We start from the raw sequence: 23,383 nt of genomic DNA, 5'->3' as shown, positions 1-23,383 counted from the left end.
TCTAGGCACAGGGTAGAGAAACACTGCTGATTCGAGCTGAATCAACCTCGGAAACTTGTGGTTAAGAAAAAGACTTGTGGGCACTGTTAAAATACACCAAACCGTAATAATCTCTGACCTCACAGTAGGAGCCAGAATATCCCAGCGGGCAACTGCACAACATGCCTCGGCCATCCTGACGCTCGACACACTGCCCTCCATTAACACAAGGATTGCTGTCACAGGCGTTTACTGCTATCTGGCACAGTTTCCCAGAGAATCCCGGCAAACACACACACTGGGAGTCCTGCACATGGAGAAATGGTTAAATATCAAAGTAACTTCACATCCTCAATGTGCAAGTAAGCTTATCGAGGTGAGTCGGATCTTACCTTACAGTGTCCTCCATTCAGACACAAGCCCTGGCAGCTGCTGTTCCCTGTTGAATAGATGATATTTAAAAAAATCAATAGCCAACCAAGTGGAAACCCACAGAACACTGGGTTTCATTGAAGAAAGAGACTAGCTAACTACATTCATCAATGCCTGTGAGCGGACCATGGCAGAACAAGCTCACAGTGAGTTCACCCTGAAGTCATTTCCCATGAGCACTGAAACTGTTGTGTTTGATTTAAAACTCAATCATACAGTGTATTCGCTGGATCTGTGAAAACCACATCTAATACTCACGGATGTCACAGTTTGCTCCTGACCAACCAGGAAGGCAGTCACACAAATATCCTCCAATCAGATTGCGGCAGGAGCGAGCATTGACACACACGCCAGTCTCACATTCATTAGTGTCTAAGGAAGAGGAACGAAGCACAGTGATGAAGTGAGGCTATATTTAGCATATATAGTGTGTATAATTGGCAAACTTCACATTCGCAATATCCAGATGACCTTCTATATTTGCCCAAATGTGCAGTATACAGCATAACATAATGAGCTGGGTAGTGTATCCCACAATGCCATGCACTCAACTTGGTCTCCAATTTCCAGTTTAACTAATGAAGTGAAAGTAATATCCACCACAAATTGTACCATCTTTTTCTAGGCTGCCAATTGACATTTTTAAATAGGCTATATAGATTGGAATAATAAAAATGTATTTCCGAGATGACTCAACTAGATGCCACTCTGTGAATTAACTATTTCCCTGCCAACATTTTTTTTTTTAAAAGTTGCCAGCCAGCGCCTGCATTTCTGATGATTTTCAGAGAACTTTCATGGCCCTCAGAATATTTTGTTGCATGAATATCTGAACAGAAAGAACAGAGCCTCTGCTTTTAAACAAAAAAAAAAACATGCATACCTTTTTTTTTTATCAACAAGGGTAAGTTTCATAAAAAAAGAAAATAGTGTTTTTTTTTAAAGACTGCAACGTGCATAAGCAATGTTTTTGTTTTTTTGCCTGTGTTTTAATCTGGAGATTCAGTACTCTTTCAGAAAATGCACCCCTACCGTATAACATTAAAAACATTGAAAGCCAGAAAATTCTGACAATGGCAGGGAAAGAGTTAAATATGCATATAATGAGGTATACTATTTAAAACAATTAAAGGCAGCTGAGAGTGACTTTATCATGGTTAAAGGATGCTGATTGGTACAATGTTAAGTGGAGTTCAATAAATAATTACATGATAATTATAGTTATCAGCAAGTAATAGTCTATTAGTTAATTCATTGGTTGTCAAATAGCAAAAATCATTAACTTGCCACATTAACTTTAAAATATATTTTAAAATATAATTAGTTTCTATAATGCAAAGCTGAATTTTCAGCATCATTACTCCAGTCTTCAGTGTCACATGATCCTTCACAAATCATTCTAATATGATGATTTGCTGCTCGAGAAACATTCTTGAAAACAGTTGTGCTGTTTAATGTTTTAGTGGAAACCATAATGTTATATAGAGGTTCAAAAACAGCATTTGAAATATCCATCTTTTTTAACATTATAAATGCCTTTACTGTCACTTTTTTTGGTGCATCCTTGCAGAATAAAAGTATTACTTTTCTTACAAAAAAAATTACTGACCCCAAACTTTTGAGCAAGAGTGTATATTTCTCAGAGTGTAAAATTTCTCATTTAAAGGTGCTCTAAGCAATGTCACATGTTTTTTAGGCCAAAACATTTTTTGTCACATCCAGCAAACATCTCCTCACTATCCGCTAGCTGCCTGTCCCCTGAACACACTGTAAAAAACGCGGTCTCTGTAGACAGCCCAAGCTCCACAAACGCCAAGGAAAACAAACTGGCCCAGCCTGGACCACGAAACATAACAAACAGTGTTCCAGCCAATAACTGACAAGAATGATTTGGGGGTGGGGGGTTCGTGGGCATGCATATGAGGGGGGTGTGGAGGAGAGAGAGGCATGAAGTGGGAAGTTAGCTAGAGGAGAGATGTCCTAACAATGACTAACGTTAAAATAGTATATTCTTGAGAATTTTGATATGGCTGACACGCGAACAAAGAGACGACGTTCCGGTGAACAAATAACAAAGAATAGGGAAAAGGAGAAGGAACGCAAAGTCCCAAATTTACATCGGAAAAGCGTTCAAAAGGTGGCGAGAACTCCGCCGGCAGAAGGGCTTCCAATCCGACATTCAGCTGGCTCTGTTTCTGCTGGACAGGGGGGTAAATCCAGTTTAGTTTTTTCTAAATGGTTCATGACTGTTTCAGGAAGCACGGAAGGGAGGGGTCGGGATGAGGAGGAGGGAGGGTCGAGCTAGCTTCCGTTTTGTTTGACAATACTTTGAACGTCAACAAGAAGTGACGTCACCCAAAATCGCTTTGAGCACCTTTAAGTTGTTCCTTATAAAATACTCTACAAAATATTATTTCTATCCACAGTTGCTGTTTTTGTACTTATTAAAACCCACATGTCGCCTTCAAAGACAGATGTGCTGACGCTAACGGCTGTTCTCTGAGGTGTCACTGTGACACATGAGTGTATTTCACAGAGTGTCAACAGTCCAGAGAGAGTGATCCTCTCCAGAGAGCCAGAGCTGATCTGGGCCTGAGGGGCGATGGAGTGTGAGAGAGACTCTCCCAGAAGTCAACAGCATCAGCGACAGCTCTTTTTATTCAGCAATTAAATATACTGCACACTGTAGCATGAAATTGTCTGATGTGGGTTAGCGGATAATGGTCGGTGGAGCAGTGATGCTGATTAATAATTTCAATGTGGTTTGTGCTGATATGGAATTTATAAACACAAGATGTGTGAGCAGAGTTTCCCATCTCTGGATTTGGTTGTTATGATTTAGTGGTTTCAAATGGCAATGGTCATGTTTTTTTTTTATGGTTTCTTAGATTTAATTCCTGGATGCATTGCTAGTCCATGTGCCCTGAGAGTGAGGAACTGAGCAAAAACAAGAAAGAACAGACAGGTACGGTCTATGGCAAGTTTAGGCAGGTAGAGGCAGGTTACGGCAGGTGAGACCGTGGATGAGTGTGAGCGTAAGGCCAAGTCAGGCAAGTGTGGACATGTATGGATGGCTCAGGACAGGTGAAGCTAGTGTTGCTTTATATACGTACCGAGCTGGCAGGTTCTGCCGGTCCAGAATGGAGGACACAGACACTGGAAACCTTGCTCCGTCTCTCGACATGTGGCCCCACGAGCACAAGGACTGGAGTTACACTGCAACACTGCTGCATGCAAACAGAACATGTTCTCGGTCTCGTCAAGACATCAAATCCATCCATCATAATGATTTTGAATGAAACTTTCATTACTTTGATTACTTTGTTGCTTGGTTGTTGCAAGGTTTTTTCAAAGTGTTCAAAAAGCTGTGACAGAAACAAGTTCACAGTCTAAATCTAGTCGCACCATCCTCAAATCTTTGGCATTAAACTGTCACCATCAACCAAAACTTCCATGACCTTTTCCTGTGTAAAAAATGGGTTACACTTTATTTTAAGGTGTCATTGTTACAGTGTAACTATATATTTAATTACTGAGTAATATTAATCAACCTCATGTACTTACTATAGGGTTTGGGTAGGGTTAGGATTTGGTTGAGGGTTAGTTGCATGTAATTATGCATAATTTACTGTTATTACTATGGTAAGTAAATGTAACAAGGACACTGTAAAATAAAGTGTTACCAAAAAATTTCTCATTTCAAGACAACAATTTGGTTTAAAAAAAAGTTATATATTAGATTGTGTTTTAGACCCTCCTTGCATGCTAAACTGTACCACTAGACTAGCAATTTTTACCCTGTAAACCTGTATGAATTTCTGTCTTCTGCTGAACACAAAGGAAGATATTTTCTTAACCAAACAATTGATGGACCCCATTGACTTCCTAGTATTTTTTTTCCTACTATGTAAGTTAATGGGGTCCATCAACTGTTTGGTTACAGACATTCTTCAAAATATCTTCCTTTGTGTTCAGCACAAGGTCTACTTTCCTGCAGAGTTTAGCCAGAGATTTTTGGGAGATATGAGGGACTCTACCATTGGAGAAAGCGTAACGGCTAACTTGGATCACGTGTGACTTGATAACCAATCACAACCTTGACATCATTGAGTTGTGCGACAATCAATCACTGTTAGCGGATACATAGAAATTAATGAGAAGTGCTGTAAACTGAAATGTACCAGCCGTGCAAGTGATTTCTCTGATAAAACAGCATTTTATTTGGTGTGAACTCTAAAGATAGATCAATCCAAAACAAATGTTTAAGAGCAAACATGTTGAAGATCAGCCAATGGGCTGTCGATTCATTAAGTGATAAGCTATTTCCTCACAAAAACCTTTTTTTTTCTTTTTCTTTTTTTTTTGTGTGGTGAAGCCTCTCCTCCATTGACATCTATTTAAAAAAATGGCTTTGTGTCTCTCTCCCTGCAGCGTTAGCTGACGTTATGCTTTTTTCGACTAGGGTTGCAGGCTTGCCTTCAAGTGGCTTTGGTTTAGCTCCAATCCTAATCAAACACACCTGAACAAGCTAATCAAGCTCTTCAGGATTACTACAAAGGTCTCAATCAGCTCCCTAGTTCAATAGACTCGGCACTGATCAGGGAGTCAAACATTTAAGGGCCGTCTCAATCTCAAAATCCTTCCAGTGCACCAAAACATTTGATTCTGACTGGTCTGGCATGCATAATACAGTATTTTTTTTGTTTTTGCGGATCCGTGTGAACAGGGATTGTTTTGACAACCTATGCTACATTTTTCAAAAACGCAAAGGAAAAACCTTTCCATTTGTAGTGTAAACGTACCCTTGTAGTGTAAACGTACCCTCAGACTACAGGAGATTTTCAATCTAATGCTGGGAACACACCAAAAGATTTTTTTACATCTTATAAGATTTTCAAAATGTGACAGACCACAAACATGAGGACAAAAAAATCCTAGATTTAACCATTTTGCTCCTATAGTGTGTGGTGTGCCATGATGTGACAAAGACAGCACACCACACACGAACAGATTTTCAACCAGAGTCTCAACTGTGAACACAGGAAATCTCAGAATAAGCATGGCGGACGATATGCAGGAAGAAATTGCGATGATAGTGTTTGGAAAGGTTTTACATGACGTTGTACAAACATTTGTGCTGTTGCCACAAATCAACAATCTGATCCTCTATCTCTGCTGTCCACATCAATTTCACTTTGTGCAGCGCCATGACTGCGTTTGTTATGCTTCCGTCTTCCATCATCTCGCTTTCTGATTGGATATTGTTTCGTTTAACATGATAATCTCCAGAGCGTGCGCACGTTTGTCCTCGGGGTTTCCCCCACACATCAGGATTTCTGATCGTAAATATTCAACATTTGCGATCGGGGCGGCTCCGACGTTCTTCCGATCAGGTTCGGACACTCTTAACACACCTCACACCAAGGGAAAATCTGATAAGATAATCTGTAGAACCATCAAGATAATCGGGACATAGCTAGGATTGTCGGAAGGGGGGGGAAATCGGCCCAAAATCAGCCTGATTATCTTTTGGTGTGTACCCAGCATTAAATGATTGTGCATAAGGAGAATCTTCACAGATTTTCTTATTTCAAATCTCAAACCTGCACACATTACAAGATTTGAAAATCGTGTCGCATCACACACTACAAGATATTCTTAAGATTATCATGCCAGATTTAGCACCTCACATGATCTCACGGGAAAGTGGGTGTAAACAAAATATAATGTCTCCTATATGAGGAGACATTATATATCTGGGCAAAATATCTGGACCGAACATCAAAACCGATGCATTTTTTTTCTCCGAATGTTGGGAGGGATAAACCAGGCATAAATCTTGCATGAAACTCCTGCGGCCGGTTGCTTAAACATAGCCATAATGTTAAGACAGTGTCTTAAGTTCTAGTATGACCTACTAGCAGTTAGTCAGGGGCAGTCAGTCTTAGTTTTCGGTATCAAAGTAGGCTTATCTACGTTTTTATGTGACTATTTAAAAAAGCTATGAACCGTCTTAAAGAAAATAAATTGATGTCTTACTTGTAAGACTAGTCTTAGAGGTTTATGCAACCGGTCCTGTAGTCTGAGCCCGACTTTAATGTCTTCTAAAAAAATAAATGCTTTATGCCCATGCTTAAACTGATGAGAACATGTTAAAACAATGCAATGGTCTTAAAACAGTCAACCAATGTCCTTAAATTTGAGGAGCTCTCACAACCTGATCTCTGAGACACATTATCATCTGTACATCCTACATGTGCGTGTGTGTGATTGCTGACTGTTAGGGAGCATTATTTTAATGCAGTTCTGGCTAAAATTGGCACACGAAATAGCAGCTGCCTTTGATTGGTGCTGATTGCAATCTGTGCAGGTGTGTGTGTGTGTATGTTTAACTACCGGAGGCACAGGAGGGTCCCGTCCAGCCCGATGCGCACTCACAGCTGAAGCCTGTTGGGTCTTCAATACACGTTCCTCCATTCCCACATGGAGAGGAGAGACAAGCGTGCTCCACTGTTAAGGGGATGAGAAGAAGAGATACTTACTCTGTTTGGAGCAGAAATGACACACTTCACCTTTAATATGAACATAAGAGAGTATATTTTATGCTGTACTTGTTGTCTTACAGAGATTCTTGGTTTGAGGCATTCAACTCCAGAACATTCTTGTTGTAAATTTATCTCTTATCAACACCTCTCAGAGATCACACGTTAACACAGACTAAAATTATCCTTTCGGAGGAGATAATTGGTGGCACAGTGAAAAAGAAGAGCTGAGCTTTGACTACAATATTCTGCTGTTTTCTTCTTGTCCAGCACATCTTTGAGGTATGGTTGTATTAGGCTGTCAGGGCTGACAGAGTTTATGGTTGTGTTTTATATAGCGTCAGCTCACCGATGTCACAGTTGCGGCCACGGAAGCCCTCCTGACACACACACAGGTACTCGTTCGGCTCAGTGTTGGTACAAGTACCACCGTTCTTGCATGGCTGATGGTTACCACAATAATTCAGATCTGTAAGTGAGAGAGAATTGTTTATTTATTTTTGCAGTTAGGGAAATCTGACAATTTATTATATTAACATTGATTCACAGGTGTGTTTTTAAAAAGCAATCAAGAATGCTTGCTCGAGTGTGAGAACCAGTGAGGTTCGTTCTCGTGTTACGCATCACGTTTGAGCTTCTCAAGAACCAATGAGGGTCATTCAATACAATACAATACAATACAATACAATTTTATTTGTATAGCACATTTAAAAACAACCGGCATTGACCAAAGTGCTTAACCAGGCCAAAAGATATACGATAACAAATACAATATAAACATAAGACACAGAAAACAGAAGACACACACATCAAGATATATTAAAAGCTATTGAAAATAAATGCATTCTCAAAGTAGATTTAAAAATTGACAAAGTTTGGGCAGATCTGATGTGAGCCGTAGCTATTCCATAGCTTGGGTCCAAAGGCTGCAAATGCACGATCACCCCTATTTTTTAGTCTGGTTCGAGGGACAGAAAGTAAGTTAGAGTCCCCCGATCTGAGTGATCTTGACGGTGTGTTTGGATGAAGCAATTCAGATAAGTACTGTGGAGACTGGTTCTGCAATGACTTAAAACAAATAACAAAACTTTAAAATCAATTCTAAATTTAACCGGTAGCCAGTGAAGCGAGATCAGAACTGGTGTAATGTGTTCAAATTTACGCTTCCCTTTGAGGAGGTGTGCAGCTGCATTTTGGACTAATTGTAAACGAGAGATGCATTTCTGAGAGGCACCAATATATAAAGAATTACAATAGTCCAATCTGGATGTTACGAATGCATGCATGGCAATCTCAAAGTGCTTAGAAGACAAGAAGAGCTTAACCTTGGCTAAAAGACGGAGGTGAAAGAAACAGGACTTAAAGGAGTCATAATGTAGAAATTTCACTTTTCCACGAGAATCAATGTATGTTATGATTGCATAATGATTGTACACTGGCCGGGAAGCCGATATTTAAAAGTGAAGCGTTTGTTTACCTCAGGGTTTGTAAAATAGGCCACGTGCACGCGCACGAAAAAACGAGATTTTGATTTCTTCCCCTTCTTGACGTCAAGACGGGGGAGGATATCCCAAATATGGACACCGCAAACCTATGCCGCGGGAAGCCCGCCCCTCTCCCCCTCTCCCCCTCAGATTCAGTTTAGTCGACTCGAGAAGGATGGAGAAACCGAGTGTAGCCTACACCTGAGATGCTCTGGGTGACTGCCACAAACAACATGCAAATGTGTTTTATCTACCAAAAACGGACGAAACTATCAGGGAACAGTGGAGGAAATTCATTTTTAATGACGCTGTCCCAACAACTCTTTCAAGTGGCGTATCATTAGGTGTGTGTGCTAAACATTTTACACCGGATCATTTACAAATTTGGGGCAAAATCAGGCGAACTTGGCCTCGAAGCTCCGTTTGGGAAAAGGTGCCATCCCAACCATCAGGGACTTGCCAGAAATTGAAAAGGTAAGACTGTGTTTGTATTGCTCTACTGTGGTTAACAAATACTAGCAGCTAACTGCTAATGCGGCTATTGTATGTAACGTTACCTGCGAGATAAACACGGGGAATGGACTCTACGAATGCTAGTCACATCTTTCCACTTTGTTTTACACTAGCAGCTACAGTAGTGACGGTACAGGAGTCCATGCTCAGTGGCTAAAACTGTTTAAATGCAAGTATAACATCACGTTGCATGTCTAAAGAAGATAAATATTGAATGTCTAAATAACCATAACGTGAAACAAGGCAAAAACACCACATGATAGTAAAAATCTCAAAACCACTGTAAGCTAAAAAAAAAAAAAAAAAAAAAAACTACATCTCCGTTAATGTAATCTACATTAAATAAAAGGTAAATTTATGTGGGAGAAAATAGCAACACACGTTTTTGCTCATTACTGATGTTAATGTATGTCTCAGTCAAAATGATTGTCTTTACCATTCAGAGACATCTTGATGTAGAACGTCCTTCCATCGTTCCATCTTCACTTTCCAGCTCTAGTTCAGAGTCCGGCTCGCTCAAACATGTACGGTTGAATCCCATATGTCGCGGCCGGGTTCATTGACACTTTGCGCCATGATGTCATTGTCAGTTTGTAATGATATGCTAAAGAGTTACCTGCGGTGTCAACCCCCCTCCTTCCTGCAACCAATCAACGCGCCCCTCATTTGCATTATTATAATGACCGTCCACGACAGTCAAAACATCGCATCAGATCTCGCGAGACAATAATGCCTTTAGAAATAAGGGTCTGAGGGGCTCTGTGTTGATTTTTTTTCCACTTTTCTTTTTTAGAAGTGCCTGAAAGACTATAATAGAGCATTGGGTACCAAAGTTAAAACAACATTATGACTCCTTTAATCACAACACTTATCTGCTTATCAAATGTAAGGTGGTTATCAAACCAGACCCCCATATTCCGAACACAGGTGGTGCTATATGGTAATAACGTTTGGAGGTCAAAAACATGGGTACTACGATCATTGGGGCCAAACAAGATAATTTCAGTTTTGCTCTCATTAAGACTCAAGAAGTTATTAGAAAGCCAGAGTTTCAGTTCATCCAGGAAGTCCAATAATGGCTTTAAAGCAAGCTTGTTATCACGCTTCAGAGGCACACAATTCTTGTGTTACGCATCACGTTTTAGCTTCTCAAGAACCAATGAGGTTCGTTCTCGTGTTACACATCACGTTTGAGCTTCTCAAGAACCAATGAGGTTCGTTCTCGTGTTACGCATCACGTTTGAGCTTCTCAAGAACCAATGAGGTTCGTTCTCGTGTTACGCATCACGTTTGAGCTTCTCAAGAACCAATGAGGTTTGTTCTCACTCGTCAAGCAGGTTAGGTTGAGCTTCTGTCTATGTTCGCTGATCAATGTTTATATGTGAATAAAAGCCTAAATTCAATCTGTTCAACATATAAAGCGATCGAGGCTCTTCAGAAAATTATGACTAAACCACTCAATTCTTATGGATTAGTTTTACGATCCCTTTATAAACTTTTTGAAGCGTCAAAGTGTCAGAAAGCTCTCAATTTCATTAAAAAAAAAACTTAATTTGTGTTCTTGCGGGTTTGGAACGACATGAGGGTGAGTAAATGATTTTGTCATTGTCATTGGTGATCGCAAAGTTTTGTATCAAACATCCACTCTTCATTATCCAATCATGAAAACAGATCAAATCAGGTCCTATCCCACATTTTTTATGGTAATGCACTGTTTAGTGAATGTTGATTAATGTTGACTTAAGAAATAAGAAACTTGTGGTAAAGACAAAACCAATGCACATTTATCATTTACATTTTCCTTGCAGCCCTCCAACCAACTGAGGACAAATTAAAACCACATGATTCAGACAGAGGAACATTTTCTTTCTCAAATGATACTAAACACACATACTGTACATACAAACACACCGTTTTAAATGATTTGTTAGAAAAATCATTGATTCTTCAAAATGACGCAAAAAGCACTGAAACATCTGTTCCACATCCCACCACTTCCAGCAATACAATATACCAACATCTGTAATATATGTGAATATATGTCTATAAAATCTCACTAAAATTTACATCTCCCAACTGGGAACTGTTGCTTGAAGGAAAATGATTTTTTAAACAATAATTTCAAGCTCAAATTCATGGGGTTAAACAAAATGCCAGTTTGGTCAAGACACAAATCAGGTTTGACAACCCAGACATTGTTTAAATGTAGTTTGTATCATAAATCATGCAAAATCTAACCAAGAATTCCTACACGGTCATGCTTGAGGGGATGAGTTACACTCAAATGGATTGTTTCCTGAAGATTTACCCACAACACAAAAACATGCTTAACTGGAAGAATTACAACCACAACATACAAATAGACACAAATTAAAACCAGCGCTATGATGGAAAATGATGCAGGATTGGTAGACTGGCTCCTGAGATCTTAATTAGTTTAGTTTAGTTTAGTTTAGTTTAGTTTAGTTTAGTTTAGTTTAGTTTAGTTTAGTTTAGTTTAGTTTAGTTTAGTTTAGTTTATGACATAACTAATATTACAATGCATAACATAATATTACAATGACATAACTATGTTTAACACTGTTGATTTTCAGTAGTGACTGCTGGATTTTATAATAGAGGCAAAATAAATTGTAGTAGTCTAAGAATCCCCACCCGATATTTTTTCCTCAACACTCGAACCGCTGAAAGTGCAATACTTGATGGTGATTGGCAAATTTTTCCCAATGGAGGCAAAAGTCTCTGGCTATGGATTTGCCTCGGCTTCCCCTTTCTTTTCCCTTCAGAATCGCCTTAGCACAGTTTTCCTATCGGTTGATTTGGCAGGATCAGGGAAGAGCAGCAGTGGTTCTGACTTCAGTAATATTTTATGGTGTAACTAACAGTGGTGAATTTACAAACAAGAAATGCACATTCTGAGGCAAGAAATAAAATAAATAACTGGGAATTTTATTAACATTAAATTATCCTTCTCCTATTTTCACCTCAAAATGTTTGGAAGCCTGTGCTTCCCTTAACTCCCCTGACGAGCCGCCACTGTTCATTTTATTAACCCATTTTATTAAGGTTTTCTTTTTTCATTTTGATTTTTCACTTTCATTCTGCTAACTTCAATGTCAACCTGTCTCCAAAACCATGCCCTGCAAAGACATGACAGACATGGCGTTGTCAGCAATCCCACACAAAATGATTGACAGACAGACAGCGTTTCAGATAAAAAAAAAATTAAGTGTTTTCCTATTTTAATGACATCTGTCAGGTTGTACTTCTGACGAGCTGCAGAGCCACTCCACCCACTTTATTATCCTCACCTGAAATATAACGATTTTACTTATAAACATCATAGGTCTTTTTTCGCCATTCATTTTACAATACAATTCACAAGTTTGGGATCAGTAAAAAGAATACTTTTATTCAGCAAGGATGCATTAAATTGGTCTAAAGTGACAGTAAAAAAAACATTTATAATGTTACAAAATATTTATATTTCAAATAAACACTGTTAAAATTTTTGATTCATCAAAGAATCCTACTTTTTTACGTTTTCCAGAAAAATATGAAGTGTTTTGAATGTTTTCAACATTTATAGTCATTTATAGTAATAATAAATGTTTCTTGAGAGCATTAGAATGATTATACAACAAAGGAATAAATTACAATAGAAAATATAATACAATAGAAAATAGTTGTTCCTATAATAATATTTCACAATATTACAGTTTTTCATTTTTTTTATCAAATAAATGCAACCTTGTAAGCAGAAGTGATGTCTTTAAAAAAATATTTAAAAAATCTTACGACCCTAAATTTAATACATTTGACTGTGACGTTAAAGCCAACTTTTGATTTGTCAGGTGTCTGGTCTTCCTAATATAAATCATATGTATTTATGTGAATATTATATGTGACCCTGGACCACAAAATCAGTCACATGGGTAAATTTTTTGAAATTGAGATCTATACATAACCTGAAAGCTGAATAAATAATCTTTCCATTGATGTATGGTTTGTTAGAATATGACAATATTTGTCCGAGATACAACTATTAGAAAATCTGGAATCTGACGGTGCAAAAACATCTAAACATTGAGAAAATCTCCTTTAAAGTTGTCCATTTACATTCATGATTGTGCTGCATTCACTCACAAAAATAAATGTTTTATATATTTACAGTAGGAATTTTCAAAATATCTTCATGGATCATGATCTTTACTTAATATCCTAATGATTTTTGGCATAAAAGAAAAATCGATAATTTTGACCCATACAATGTATTGTTGGCTATTGCCACAAATATACCCATGTTACTTATGACTGGTTTTGTGGTCCAGGGTAACATATGTATTCATAATTAAAATTATATGTACATTTTTAACCGATGTGTTTGTGTTAAAAATAAAGTTCACCGCTGTCATCAAGCTTTCAGCTGTTGGTCGGTGTTAAGTGGATGTTGTGTGATGCATAATCTCTTCCAGGGTGGAAAAGAGTGTGAGACGAGTGCTGAAACGTGCCTCTGTCTGCTGCCTTTAAATATGCACATATATTACAGATACAAGTGTCATCCACACATGTTTTTTCCTTCCTTAATAAAGCAACTGAATGTGTTAACACATTAACTACACTGAAATGATGAGGTTAAACACAAGTAAAGATTTAAATTGATTGATGGCCTTTATAATACCAACAGACATTTATGCATACACACACACCAGCACATTTCCCTGTGTTGCAGATGTCATCTCACCTTTGTCACAGAGCAAGCCGCCCCAATTTGTGTCACACACACACTTCCAGGGTTCAGTGCAAGTGCCATGATCACACCCAGGAAACGTCTCGCACTCATCACACAGATCACCCTTCCAGCCATAATGACACCTACAGAGATAGAGAGAGGGTACAACAGTGAGTAAGTGAGAAAAAGCCAGAAAACAAAAGCAAAACATGACATGCATCAGCGCTCTGTATTTCTGAAACCTGGGCAGACTCACTTGCATTCTCCGGGCACATCGCAGGAACCGTGGTCCACGTGACATCTCTGCTTACACACCGCTACAAAGACGCATATAGAAGCTTTATTCAGATATGATGATCAAAACGATCAATCATTTTCATAACACTCATAATAACACAGAATTAGACAAATACAGAGACTTTGGACACGTAATCCATTGCTAAATGCAGCCAGTCATGATGCGATGCTTCTCTGACTCAACTATTGTTAACATAAGGCTAGCTCAATGTTTTGACTTAGGCTGTGGTGGTAATATGGGCTCTTCCTGATCACAAACCATTAGGATGTGGACATTTCTCTCTCCCTTAAACGAACACGCCTACTTTTCGGGACTTTAGCTTATTCACCATATCCCCCAGAGTTAGATAAGTCCATACATACCCTTCTCATCTCCGTACGTGCCGTAACTCTGTCTGACGCACCCACCGCTAGCCTAGCTTAGCACAAAGACTGGAGGTAAATGGCTCCAGCTAGCATACTGCTCCCAATAAGTGATAAAATAACACCAATATTTTCCTATTTACATGTTGTGATTTGTATAGTCACAGCGTGTACAAATAACAAGGTCACATGAGACACAGCCATCTTCTAACCATATACATACTGGGAACTATTTTCTCAGAAGGCGAAGCACTGCTACTTGGGCGGAGTGATTTGCTCGCAGCGCCTGAGAAGCCCCGTGGTTAGGAGCAGAAAGTTCGCTCAGAGTTGGAGTAAATCACTCCGCAGAAGTAGCAGTGCTTGGCGTTATTTTATCACTTATTGGGATCAGTATGCTAGCTGGAGCCATTTACCTCCAGTCTTTGTGCTAAGCTAGGCTAGCGGTGGGTGCGTCAGACAGAGTTACGGCACACACAGAGATGAGAAGGGTGTGTATGGACTTATCTAACTCTGGGGGATACGGTGAATAAGCTAAAGTCCCAAGAAGTCGGCATGTTCCTTTAAGTCATTCTCTGCTGGAAAACGATTTGGCCTCTGTGGAGTGTTGGAAAAACATCTGAATAAATAATCCTGTAGCTAAAGTCTAATACGGGTTATGTGCAACAAACTTATGCTAGCTTAATTATAGCTAGGTTGGCTAAGTCCATACTAGATAGCGCCATCATTATAGTATAGAGGTGTAACGATACCCTCATGTCACGATTCGATACATATCACGAGACTGAACTCACGATACGATATTATCGCAATACTCCAAGACATATGGTAAAAGGTTAACAAAAACTTTATTAAAATGTTAAATTTGGTATTACATTGGGGGTGTAAATGAATAGGCTTGGACTTGGTGCTCGTAACCCAATGCACAAGACAATAGAGACACCAAAATTAAAATATTGATGAGTCTGAAGCTGAAAATACACAATTATTTTTATAGGCGAATATGCTTGCGCTGTCACTGACAAGATGTATTTAAAATAATGTAGGCCACTTTTTACTGGTAACAAGATAGTTGGCATTATCAGGACCCACATATATTCCCACATTATATTGTTATACATTCAACTGAACATTATATATATATAGTAGTTTAATGTAGTACTGACACTAAAACTCTGTAAACTTGATTTTTTTACTCACACAGAAATTAAAATTTTGGGTGAACTATACACAATACATATTGTCACTATCCAAGATACATATTGATGCACTTTTGTATTGCGATATATTGTGACACGATATATTGTTCCACCTCTAGTTTAGTATGATACGGCTGTTAACAGTGTGCTGGACCCTGGACTCACCCTGTCGGCACTCTGCTCCAGTCCAGCCCTCCTTACACACCTTAATCCCGTAAGGATCACAGTCAAAATGGCCGAAAAAGTCATCTCGTGCTCGACAGAGTTTGTTGCAGAGTGGGCCGTAGTAATTGGTATCACAGCGGAATCGCAGGCGGTATTCCAGATCGAACGTGTGACCGTGATGAGGGAACGACTGCCACTTCTCACCTGGGTTCAGCATAGAGGAAAGCAGCACTCGCTCTATTAATTCCTCCCGACCTGAGGGGGGCGACAGACAGAGTAAAATAAAAACTAAACATCTTTTCTTATGTTAATTTTTTCCATGGAAAAACCTGCTCCAGCAAGAGTGAGACAGGACCTTAACCCCTTAAGTGTCACATTTAGAACAATAATAGTAAAAACCTAAAGTAATATTGACAAACTATATATCATTTGAAAGCTTACAATCTCTTTTCTTTGATACAATACTTTGATACAAAAGTTTTCTGTTGCTGTTTTTTTTAAATAAATTGCAGAGCAGCAGTAATTTATCAATTTGCAACAAGAATATTTCATATTCATTAGGCGTGCTTAGGCCTTTATTTTGAATTAGAAATAAAGATGAAAAATCATGAAAGATTGGTAGAAACCTGTTTGTTTTCATGCCAAGAGTTCAAAAGATAACACCAATCCAATTTTATGAGAAAAAAAGCTCTGAAAATGTTGTGAATATAAAGAAAAATATTATGGATTCTCGATTTGTGATGCGGCAGCGAGCTATAACGCACATATGTGCTCTTGTTATGTGTTTATTAGAGGTTAAAATCAAATCAAATACTGGCCAACCACCCATACTATTTCTGAATAGGATGTATACTTCATAAATTAAATGAAAATTATGGAAATCGTCTCAGGTTACGTATGTAACCATGGTTCCCTGAGAGGGAACGAGACGCTGCTCGGCCACGTCTGTACCATGGCATCCAACCCCAAGGGGGCTGGGTGCATCAGGGAATAATATAGGGGACAGTGCGTTGTCTCTCGAGACGCAAACAGATCCACCTGAGCTTGCCCGAATCGACTCCAAAGGAGCTCCACCACCTCGGGGTGGAGTCTCCATTCCCCCGGCACCACTCCCTGTCTCGACATGTTCATGTAACCCGGAATATACAGTGCTCGAACTGATAGCAACTTCCCCTGGGCCCAAACCAGAACTCGATGTGCCAGTTTCCAAAGTCGGCGAGATCGTAAACCCCCCTGGCGATTTATATAGGAGACCACCGCTGTGTTGTCCGTGCGAACCAGCACATGGTGGCCCCTGAGGTCTGGGAGAAAGTGTCTGAGTGCCAGAAACACGGCCATCATCTCCAGCTGGTTTATGTGCCAGGAAAGATGATGGACGCTCCACAGACCCCGAGCCGAGCGACCACTCATGGTCGCCCCCCAACCGGTGAGGGAAGCATCCGTCGTTAGCGTTAAGCGACGACAAGGAGCTCCCAACACCGGACCCTGGGACAAGAACCAAGGATCTTTCCACATAACTAAGGCACGTAGGCATCGCCACGTGACCTTGATCATGCGAAACGGATTTCCCCTCGGGGAAGACCCCCTGGTCTTGAGCCACCACTGTAAGGGTCTCATGTACAGCAGGCCAAAAGGAATCACGTTGGCCGCTGCTGCCATCAAACCCAAAATTCTCTGAAACCGTACTACAGTGAGTGACTGGCCTAGTCTTATCCTGCGCACGGCTTCCAGGATCGATTTTATCCTGGCGGGCGCCAAACGGGCTCTCATGGTCTTTGTGTCCCATACTACGCCCAGAAAAGTGGTATTCTGTTGTGGAACTAACACGCTTTTCTTTACATTTAGCCTTAACCCCAACGTCTTCATATGAGCTAGCACAGCATCTCGATACTGGGCCGCCTGAAGTTCTGACTGTGCCAGAATGAGCCAGTCGTCTATATAATTCAGCACGCGGATGCCCTGGAGTCTCAAGGGAGCCAGAGCTGCATCCATGCACGTTTGTGAACGTGCTGGGTGACAGTGCTAGGCCAAACGGAAGAACCCGATACTGGTACGCTTCGCCCCCGAAAGTGAACCTAAGGAACTTCCTGTGTTGCGGAAGGATGGAGACGTGAAAGTATGCTTCTTTTAGGTCTATTGTGACACACCAGTCCTCGGACCTGATCTGACACACAATCTGTTTCAACGTGAGCCTTTTGAATTTTAATTTCTTGACTGCCCGATTTAGTTGGCGCAGATCTAGAATGGGCCGCAGCCCCCCACCCTTCTTCGGAACTATGAAGTACGGGCTGTAAAACCCTGACTCTCTGCTGTGGGGAGGAACCCTCTCTATAGCCTCTTTTTGCAGAAGTGTCTGTACTTCTCCTTCCATCACCAAAGCCTGCTAGGAGTTTACTACTGTGTGTACTACTCCATTGAACCTGGGCGGGCATGACCCGAACTGAATTCTGTACCCTTTTTCCACTGTACGCAGGACCCAATCTGAGACATTTGGCAGAAGTTTCCACGCTGCCAGATACTCTACTAAGGGAACCAGTCTCTCGAGGCTGGTCTCTGGTGTTATTTGAGCGGCCAGCTCGGCGACCTGAAACGGCGCACCGGCAGGAAGCAACCGAATTGACCCACTTCGAACCCTCCTCAGAGGGTGCGAGCTTCCCCATGGCGCTACGTTTCCGGGCGGACATAGAGGTGAGTACTCGCTGAGGACCGCTGCGCCCTGAAACACCGGAGGTGGCAGGGTTGGCCACACGGCCCCCTGATGGCACCGAGAGGAAACGGGTGCCTCGACGCACCGATTTCCCTCGGAGGGGACTGCCATCGAAATCCTGACACCTTTGGCGTCAGGACTTCTTCGCCGAGGCCTTCCTGGAGATAATAACAGTCCTCAGATCTGCTTTACCTCAGGAAGACCTTGGCTGAGCGCGCTGTCCCGGCCCCCAGTCTCTCTGTGGGGGAGCACAGGCAGCCACGCTCACCTTCTGCTGAGCTCTATGGGAGGAGGACATACTCCCGCCCAGCAACCCCAGAGACATAGACTTTTCAGGGAAGAAACTTTTGAAATGCAGCTGCCTGCTTTTTCGCTTCCTGAAATCGTTCGACGACCGAATTCACTGAGTCGCCAAAAAGACCAGTAGAGGAGACGGGAGCATCTAACATAAACTTTTTATCCCTTTCTTTAATGTCAGATAAGTTTAACCAGAGATGCCTCTCCGTGGCCACCATTGCTGCCATAGAGCGGCCGATAGATTTTGCCGCTTCCCTGGTGGCCCGAAGAGACAGATCAGCTGCCCTCCTGATCTCCGCTATCGTTTCTCTCCCCACTTCCTCACATTCATCGTCTATATCTTTTAATAAATCAGCTTGATATGCCTGTAGGACCGCCATAGTGTGTAAACTGGCGGCCGCCTGACCTGCTGCTGAGTATGCCCTACCCACTAAAACCGGTGTCGTTCTTACTGGTTTAGTGGGCAGCTCCGGGGCTTTCAGCGATGATGCAGACTCAGGGGAGAGATAGCTAGCAAGCGTCTCTTCCACCTGAGGCATCGCCGCATAACCATGTTTTTTTAACCCTACTATATTTGAATATTCAGATGTCGCTGGGTTAAAAACTCTGAACGATGCCGGTCTAATCCATGTCCTCGACACCTCAGTGTGGAGGTCAGGAAAGAACGGTAAGCCCCGCTTTGGAGGTTGAGATCTAGCTGGCAGAAATCGTTCATCTAATTTACTTTTTGATTGACATAATTCCTGCTCACCGGCTGGCCAGTCCAGATTTAATCTAGCAACAGCACGAGTGATAACCTCCAAAAGCTCCTCTTGTGTGTGTGTGATTGTGTGTGACTGTCCTCAGAACTGGAGTGCTGTTGCACCTGCGCTTCAGCGCGAGCAGAAGAAACCGCGGCGCGTGCTTCTGACTCGCAAACTGAAGCGTCGGATTCAACGGTTAAAGGAAGAGATAGGGGATCACCCGTCTCTAACCCCACCGTTAAATCCATCTGCAAACCCCAGGACGAGCGTCTTCGCCGTGCCTCAGCAGCAGCAGGACCCGAGCCCTGGGGAACGCGAGCCGAAGCGCCCTCCTCAAAGAGTGCTCGGCGGGACCGGAGAGTTCTCATTGCCAACCTCTCACAATGCTCACAGCCAGCCCCCTCGAGAGCTGACTGGGCATGTTCCAGTCCCAAACACATCACACAAAGCTCGTGTGTATCCCCACCCGTGATAAAACGAGGGCAGGGAGTGACACACTGCTTAAATTGCTGCTTTCCTTCCATAATATATATAGAGAGAGAGACAAACACACATCAAATAGACAGATATGATTTCACATAGAGCGCTTGTGAAGACACAGAAGCTATCATTGTTTGGTCTGGGGGTGCTTTATAGTTTCCTGGTCAATGACGTCACCCGCCTATGACGTCCCGTCACGCCATTGGACTGATTTCACGAGTGCTTCATGACGCAATCACGCAGGGGTGTTCCCGCAGCGCTTGACGCAGCGCGAGTTCCCTTGAAAGGGAAACATGGTTCAGATCACTCAAAACATATATGAAAATGGAGGCGCCCTTATATGGTCAGTAAGGAAGGTGTCCATCTAGTGAAAAAGTTTGGTACTGCGCCCAAATAAAATCTTACTGAAAGCTCATTTTTTGAGATATCAACCTAAAATTTGGAACACAACTTGTTTCTTGCAGTTTTAGAGTAAAATATATTTTGTATTATATATATATTTTATATAAAATATAAATAATTATATTTTTACATTGTACATTTTACATTGTCTTCTTTAAAACAAGACCAACTATATGTCTATATTCCAAAGCATTCTTGAATTACAGCCATTTAAGTTTGGATAGTGATTTTCATGTCTATGGGAGGGTGACAGTTAAAGGACTTTTCAGGATGTCCTTTTTTCTAATACTCTAATAGGCTGAGTGATTTCCCTAACAAATTTTTCTTATTATCAATGTTGAAAACAGTTTTCCTGCTTAATGTTTACATTGTATACGTTACATGTTTTTCAGGATTCTTTGATTAATAGAAAAGTTCAAAAGAACCGCGTTTTTGTTTCCTATACGTTTAATACATCCTTGCTGAATAAAAGTATTATTTCCTTTCTTTTTCTCTCTCTTTTTTTTTTACTAACCCCAAACTAGACTAATGTCTGTTTACAGCTTCACTGTTATCACTGTGAAGCTGCTTTGATACAATCTGTATTGTAAAAAGCGTTATATAAATAAAGGTGACTTGACTTGACTTAATGTGATACCGATCTTGAATGTTGTGTCTAATCTTTCAACTTCATTAACACAACAAATTCTGTTTATAGAGATTAACTTGTGGTGAAAAGTCATAAGTGTTTTCCCTGTGATTAGCCTACCTAATCGAATACTGTTACATAGTGCATTATCTCCCACAAAGTGCTCAAAAAAAGAAAGAGAAAGAAAGAAAACTGGCCTTACAGATGGGATCATCTGGGCTTAAAAACAAAGCAATGAAAACAAGGAAGAGCGAAGGTGTTCAAACATAGATAAGTTATCATAGCAACTCCACACACTTAATCAAAATAAACATCAACCACATTCAGTGACTCCCAAAAATATTTGGACCCTTAAGGCACAATTTTCGCACACACAAATCTGGACATGATGGTCTCGTCCTCTTCTGTTAATGGACTGCAGTGTAAGCACAGTCAGTTATTAGTGGTGTTGTCCATTTAAACATCATTCTACTACAATCCATTAGAGATGTAAATGACTACAGCAGAGCTGCACTCATGCAGAAAGCCTTGAGCACAGTTTATCTCTGACATGTTCAGGCACATAAATTTACATGAACAGAAGTCTGATTTCTCACTCGGCAATGTAAGATAATGATCACACAACATCCATCAAAACCATAAGAGAGGAATACATTTGGATTTAGAGGGTGGTTCAATAATAAGAGAGGGTGCACATGTATATTTGGATTGAGCAACATTTAGAATTAAAAAAATCATCTCCCCTTTTTTCAGTAGGAATAGAAATATTGAGAACCGGTTCCAAATCTCCAAGAACCGTGAATTCAATAAGACACGCATTTTGATTATGCTTAACCATTCCTGTGTGTGTATTTTAATGTGACTATTCAAGCGCTAGAAGACGTGAAAGAGAACTCAATTCATGTGCTGAACACACATTCAAAGTGCGCACACAAAAAGCCGTCTCTCATTTAGTGTTCTTTTTCACATCTTCTTGCGCTTGAATGGACAAATACACAGAAATGTATGTCTTACTATCCTTGTAAACAGTCGTTTTTTTGTCTTAAGTGAACGTATTCAGTTGAGAAAGAAAAAGCACGTGTAACAGTATGTTGGATCCATGCATTCGGTCTTAAAGTGACAACAGCCTAATATTCCTGCTGCCATCTGTCTGTCATTAACAACATAAGAAAAACAACAAAAGAAAAAGAAACTAAATAATTTTTGTAACTAACTCTTTCCCCGCTATTTACAGCATTTCCCGTCATTTATGACAACGGTTTCATGACATTAATGGAATTTTCCAGCAATATATGTTTTCACTGTTATACGGTAGGGGGCGCTGTTACACATCCTCTGAAAGAGTGCAGAATCTCCAGATCAAAACACAAGAAAAGAAGAAGCAGAAACAAGTTAAAAGCATTACTGACACATAAATACACGTAAAATAACACGTGACACGTAAAATAACGCAATGATCAAACATTAAACAGCATTAATTAAATTTGTACTATTTAAAATTTGAATTCTTGATATTCATATAAAATATGTCTATTTCTGATATCAGGAATTACAATTTCATAAGTACTAGTTAAAGGAGGGAGGATAGTAGTGGGAGCGCTGGGGTGTCAGGTGTGACTGTGTGGCAATGGCAAATGATTATCATGGCTCACGGGTCAGGACGGACCCTTAACAGAATTTAGCTACGGGCACCAGGGAGGTCAGGATCAGCTCTGGTCCGACATTGGACTGATCAGAAGGGATTTACTGAATTGCAATTCGAAGACACTTAACATAGTCAATTAATTCTATGTATTGCCTGATATTTTTGCTTCTCGACTAATTAAACATGTTTAAAATTTCAAATATACTTCCTTGCATAAAAATACTTGTATGCTGTTAAAATTCAGGAAAACTGATCTGCAATTTAAATTCGTTCTTCATTCAATTCTGAATGGCGCACCACCCTGGATAGAAGACGATAAAATAAATGGGAAACTGAACAATACTTTTGTCCTTGCCTCTCCCTCTCTCCTTTTCTCACACAAAGTCTTTTTCAAAGACATAATGGGCCTGGACAGACTTTGCTGAAGACTGTTAAAGCTATATGGCGCTCAGATACCATATATATAAGATGGTTGTATAATAATCCAGAGCTGGCAGGAAAAACGGCTCTACAATTCCAAACTCGCGTCATTTAGACTCCTGGATCAGCCCACCTAAGCCTCACCTCACCAGAGACAAGCTGTAAATCCAATGAACGAGAGAACAGGGATGGGTAAAGTAAATGAAAAGATATGTCAGGAGCTGGAGGGCAGTGAGAATGATAAATTAAGAGAGAGGAGACAAATAGGGAGTGAGATTTAGAAGAGAAGCAAAATGAAAATTATAATAAAAGAGAATAAGAGTGCCAGAAAAAAGACAGACTGTGCATGAGAAGGAGA

At 40.5% G+C, this 23,383-nt stretch overlaps 1 protein-coding gene across 2 annotated transcripts in view; it reads right to left on the bottom strand.

Moving 5' to 3' along the window:
• LOC311290966 (uncharacterized protein) overlaps nt 1-23,383 on the bottom strand; it is a 77,508-nt gene that overhangs the window by 5,666 nt on the left and 48,459 nt on the right. Inside the window, exons 4-12 of one of the 2 annotated variants that reach the window (XM_084409785.1) lie at nt 15,704-15,958; nt 13,939-13,999; nt 13,695-13,825; nt 7,303-7,422; nt 6,808-6,921; nt 3,525-3,638; nt 670-783; nt 372-418; nt 119-286 (exon numbers count right to left, since the gene is read on the bottom strand). In XM_084409785.1, the coding sequence (XP_084265911.1) occupies nt 119-286; nt 372-418; nt 670-783; nt 3,525-3,638; nt 6,808-6,921; nt 7,303-7,422; nt 13,695-13,825; nt 13,939-13,999; nt 15,704-15,958 (1,124 nt within the window). The remainder of the gene's footprint in view (nt 1-118; nt 287-371; nt 419-669; nt 784-3,524; nt 3,639-6,807; nt 6,922-7,302; nt 7,423-13,694; nt 13,826-13,938; nt 14,000-15,703; nt 15,959-23,383) is intronic. The other variant, XM_084409786.1, reaches the window with a different exon arrangement.

The sequence above is a fragment of the Rutilus rutilus genome, assembly GCF_951802725.1.
Source record: "Rutilus rutilus genome assembly, chromosome: 5".
Classification (NCBI taxonomy): domain Eukaryota; kingdom Metazoa; phylum Chordata; class Actinopteri; order Cypriniformes; family Leuciscidae; genus Rutilus; species Rutilus rutilus.
This window is presented reverse-complemented; position numbering and strand designations above follow the sequence as displayed.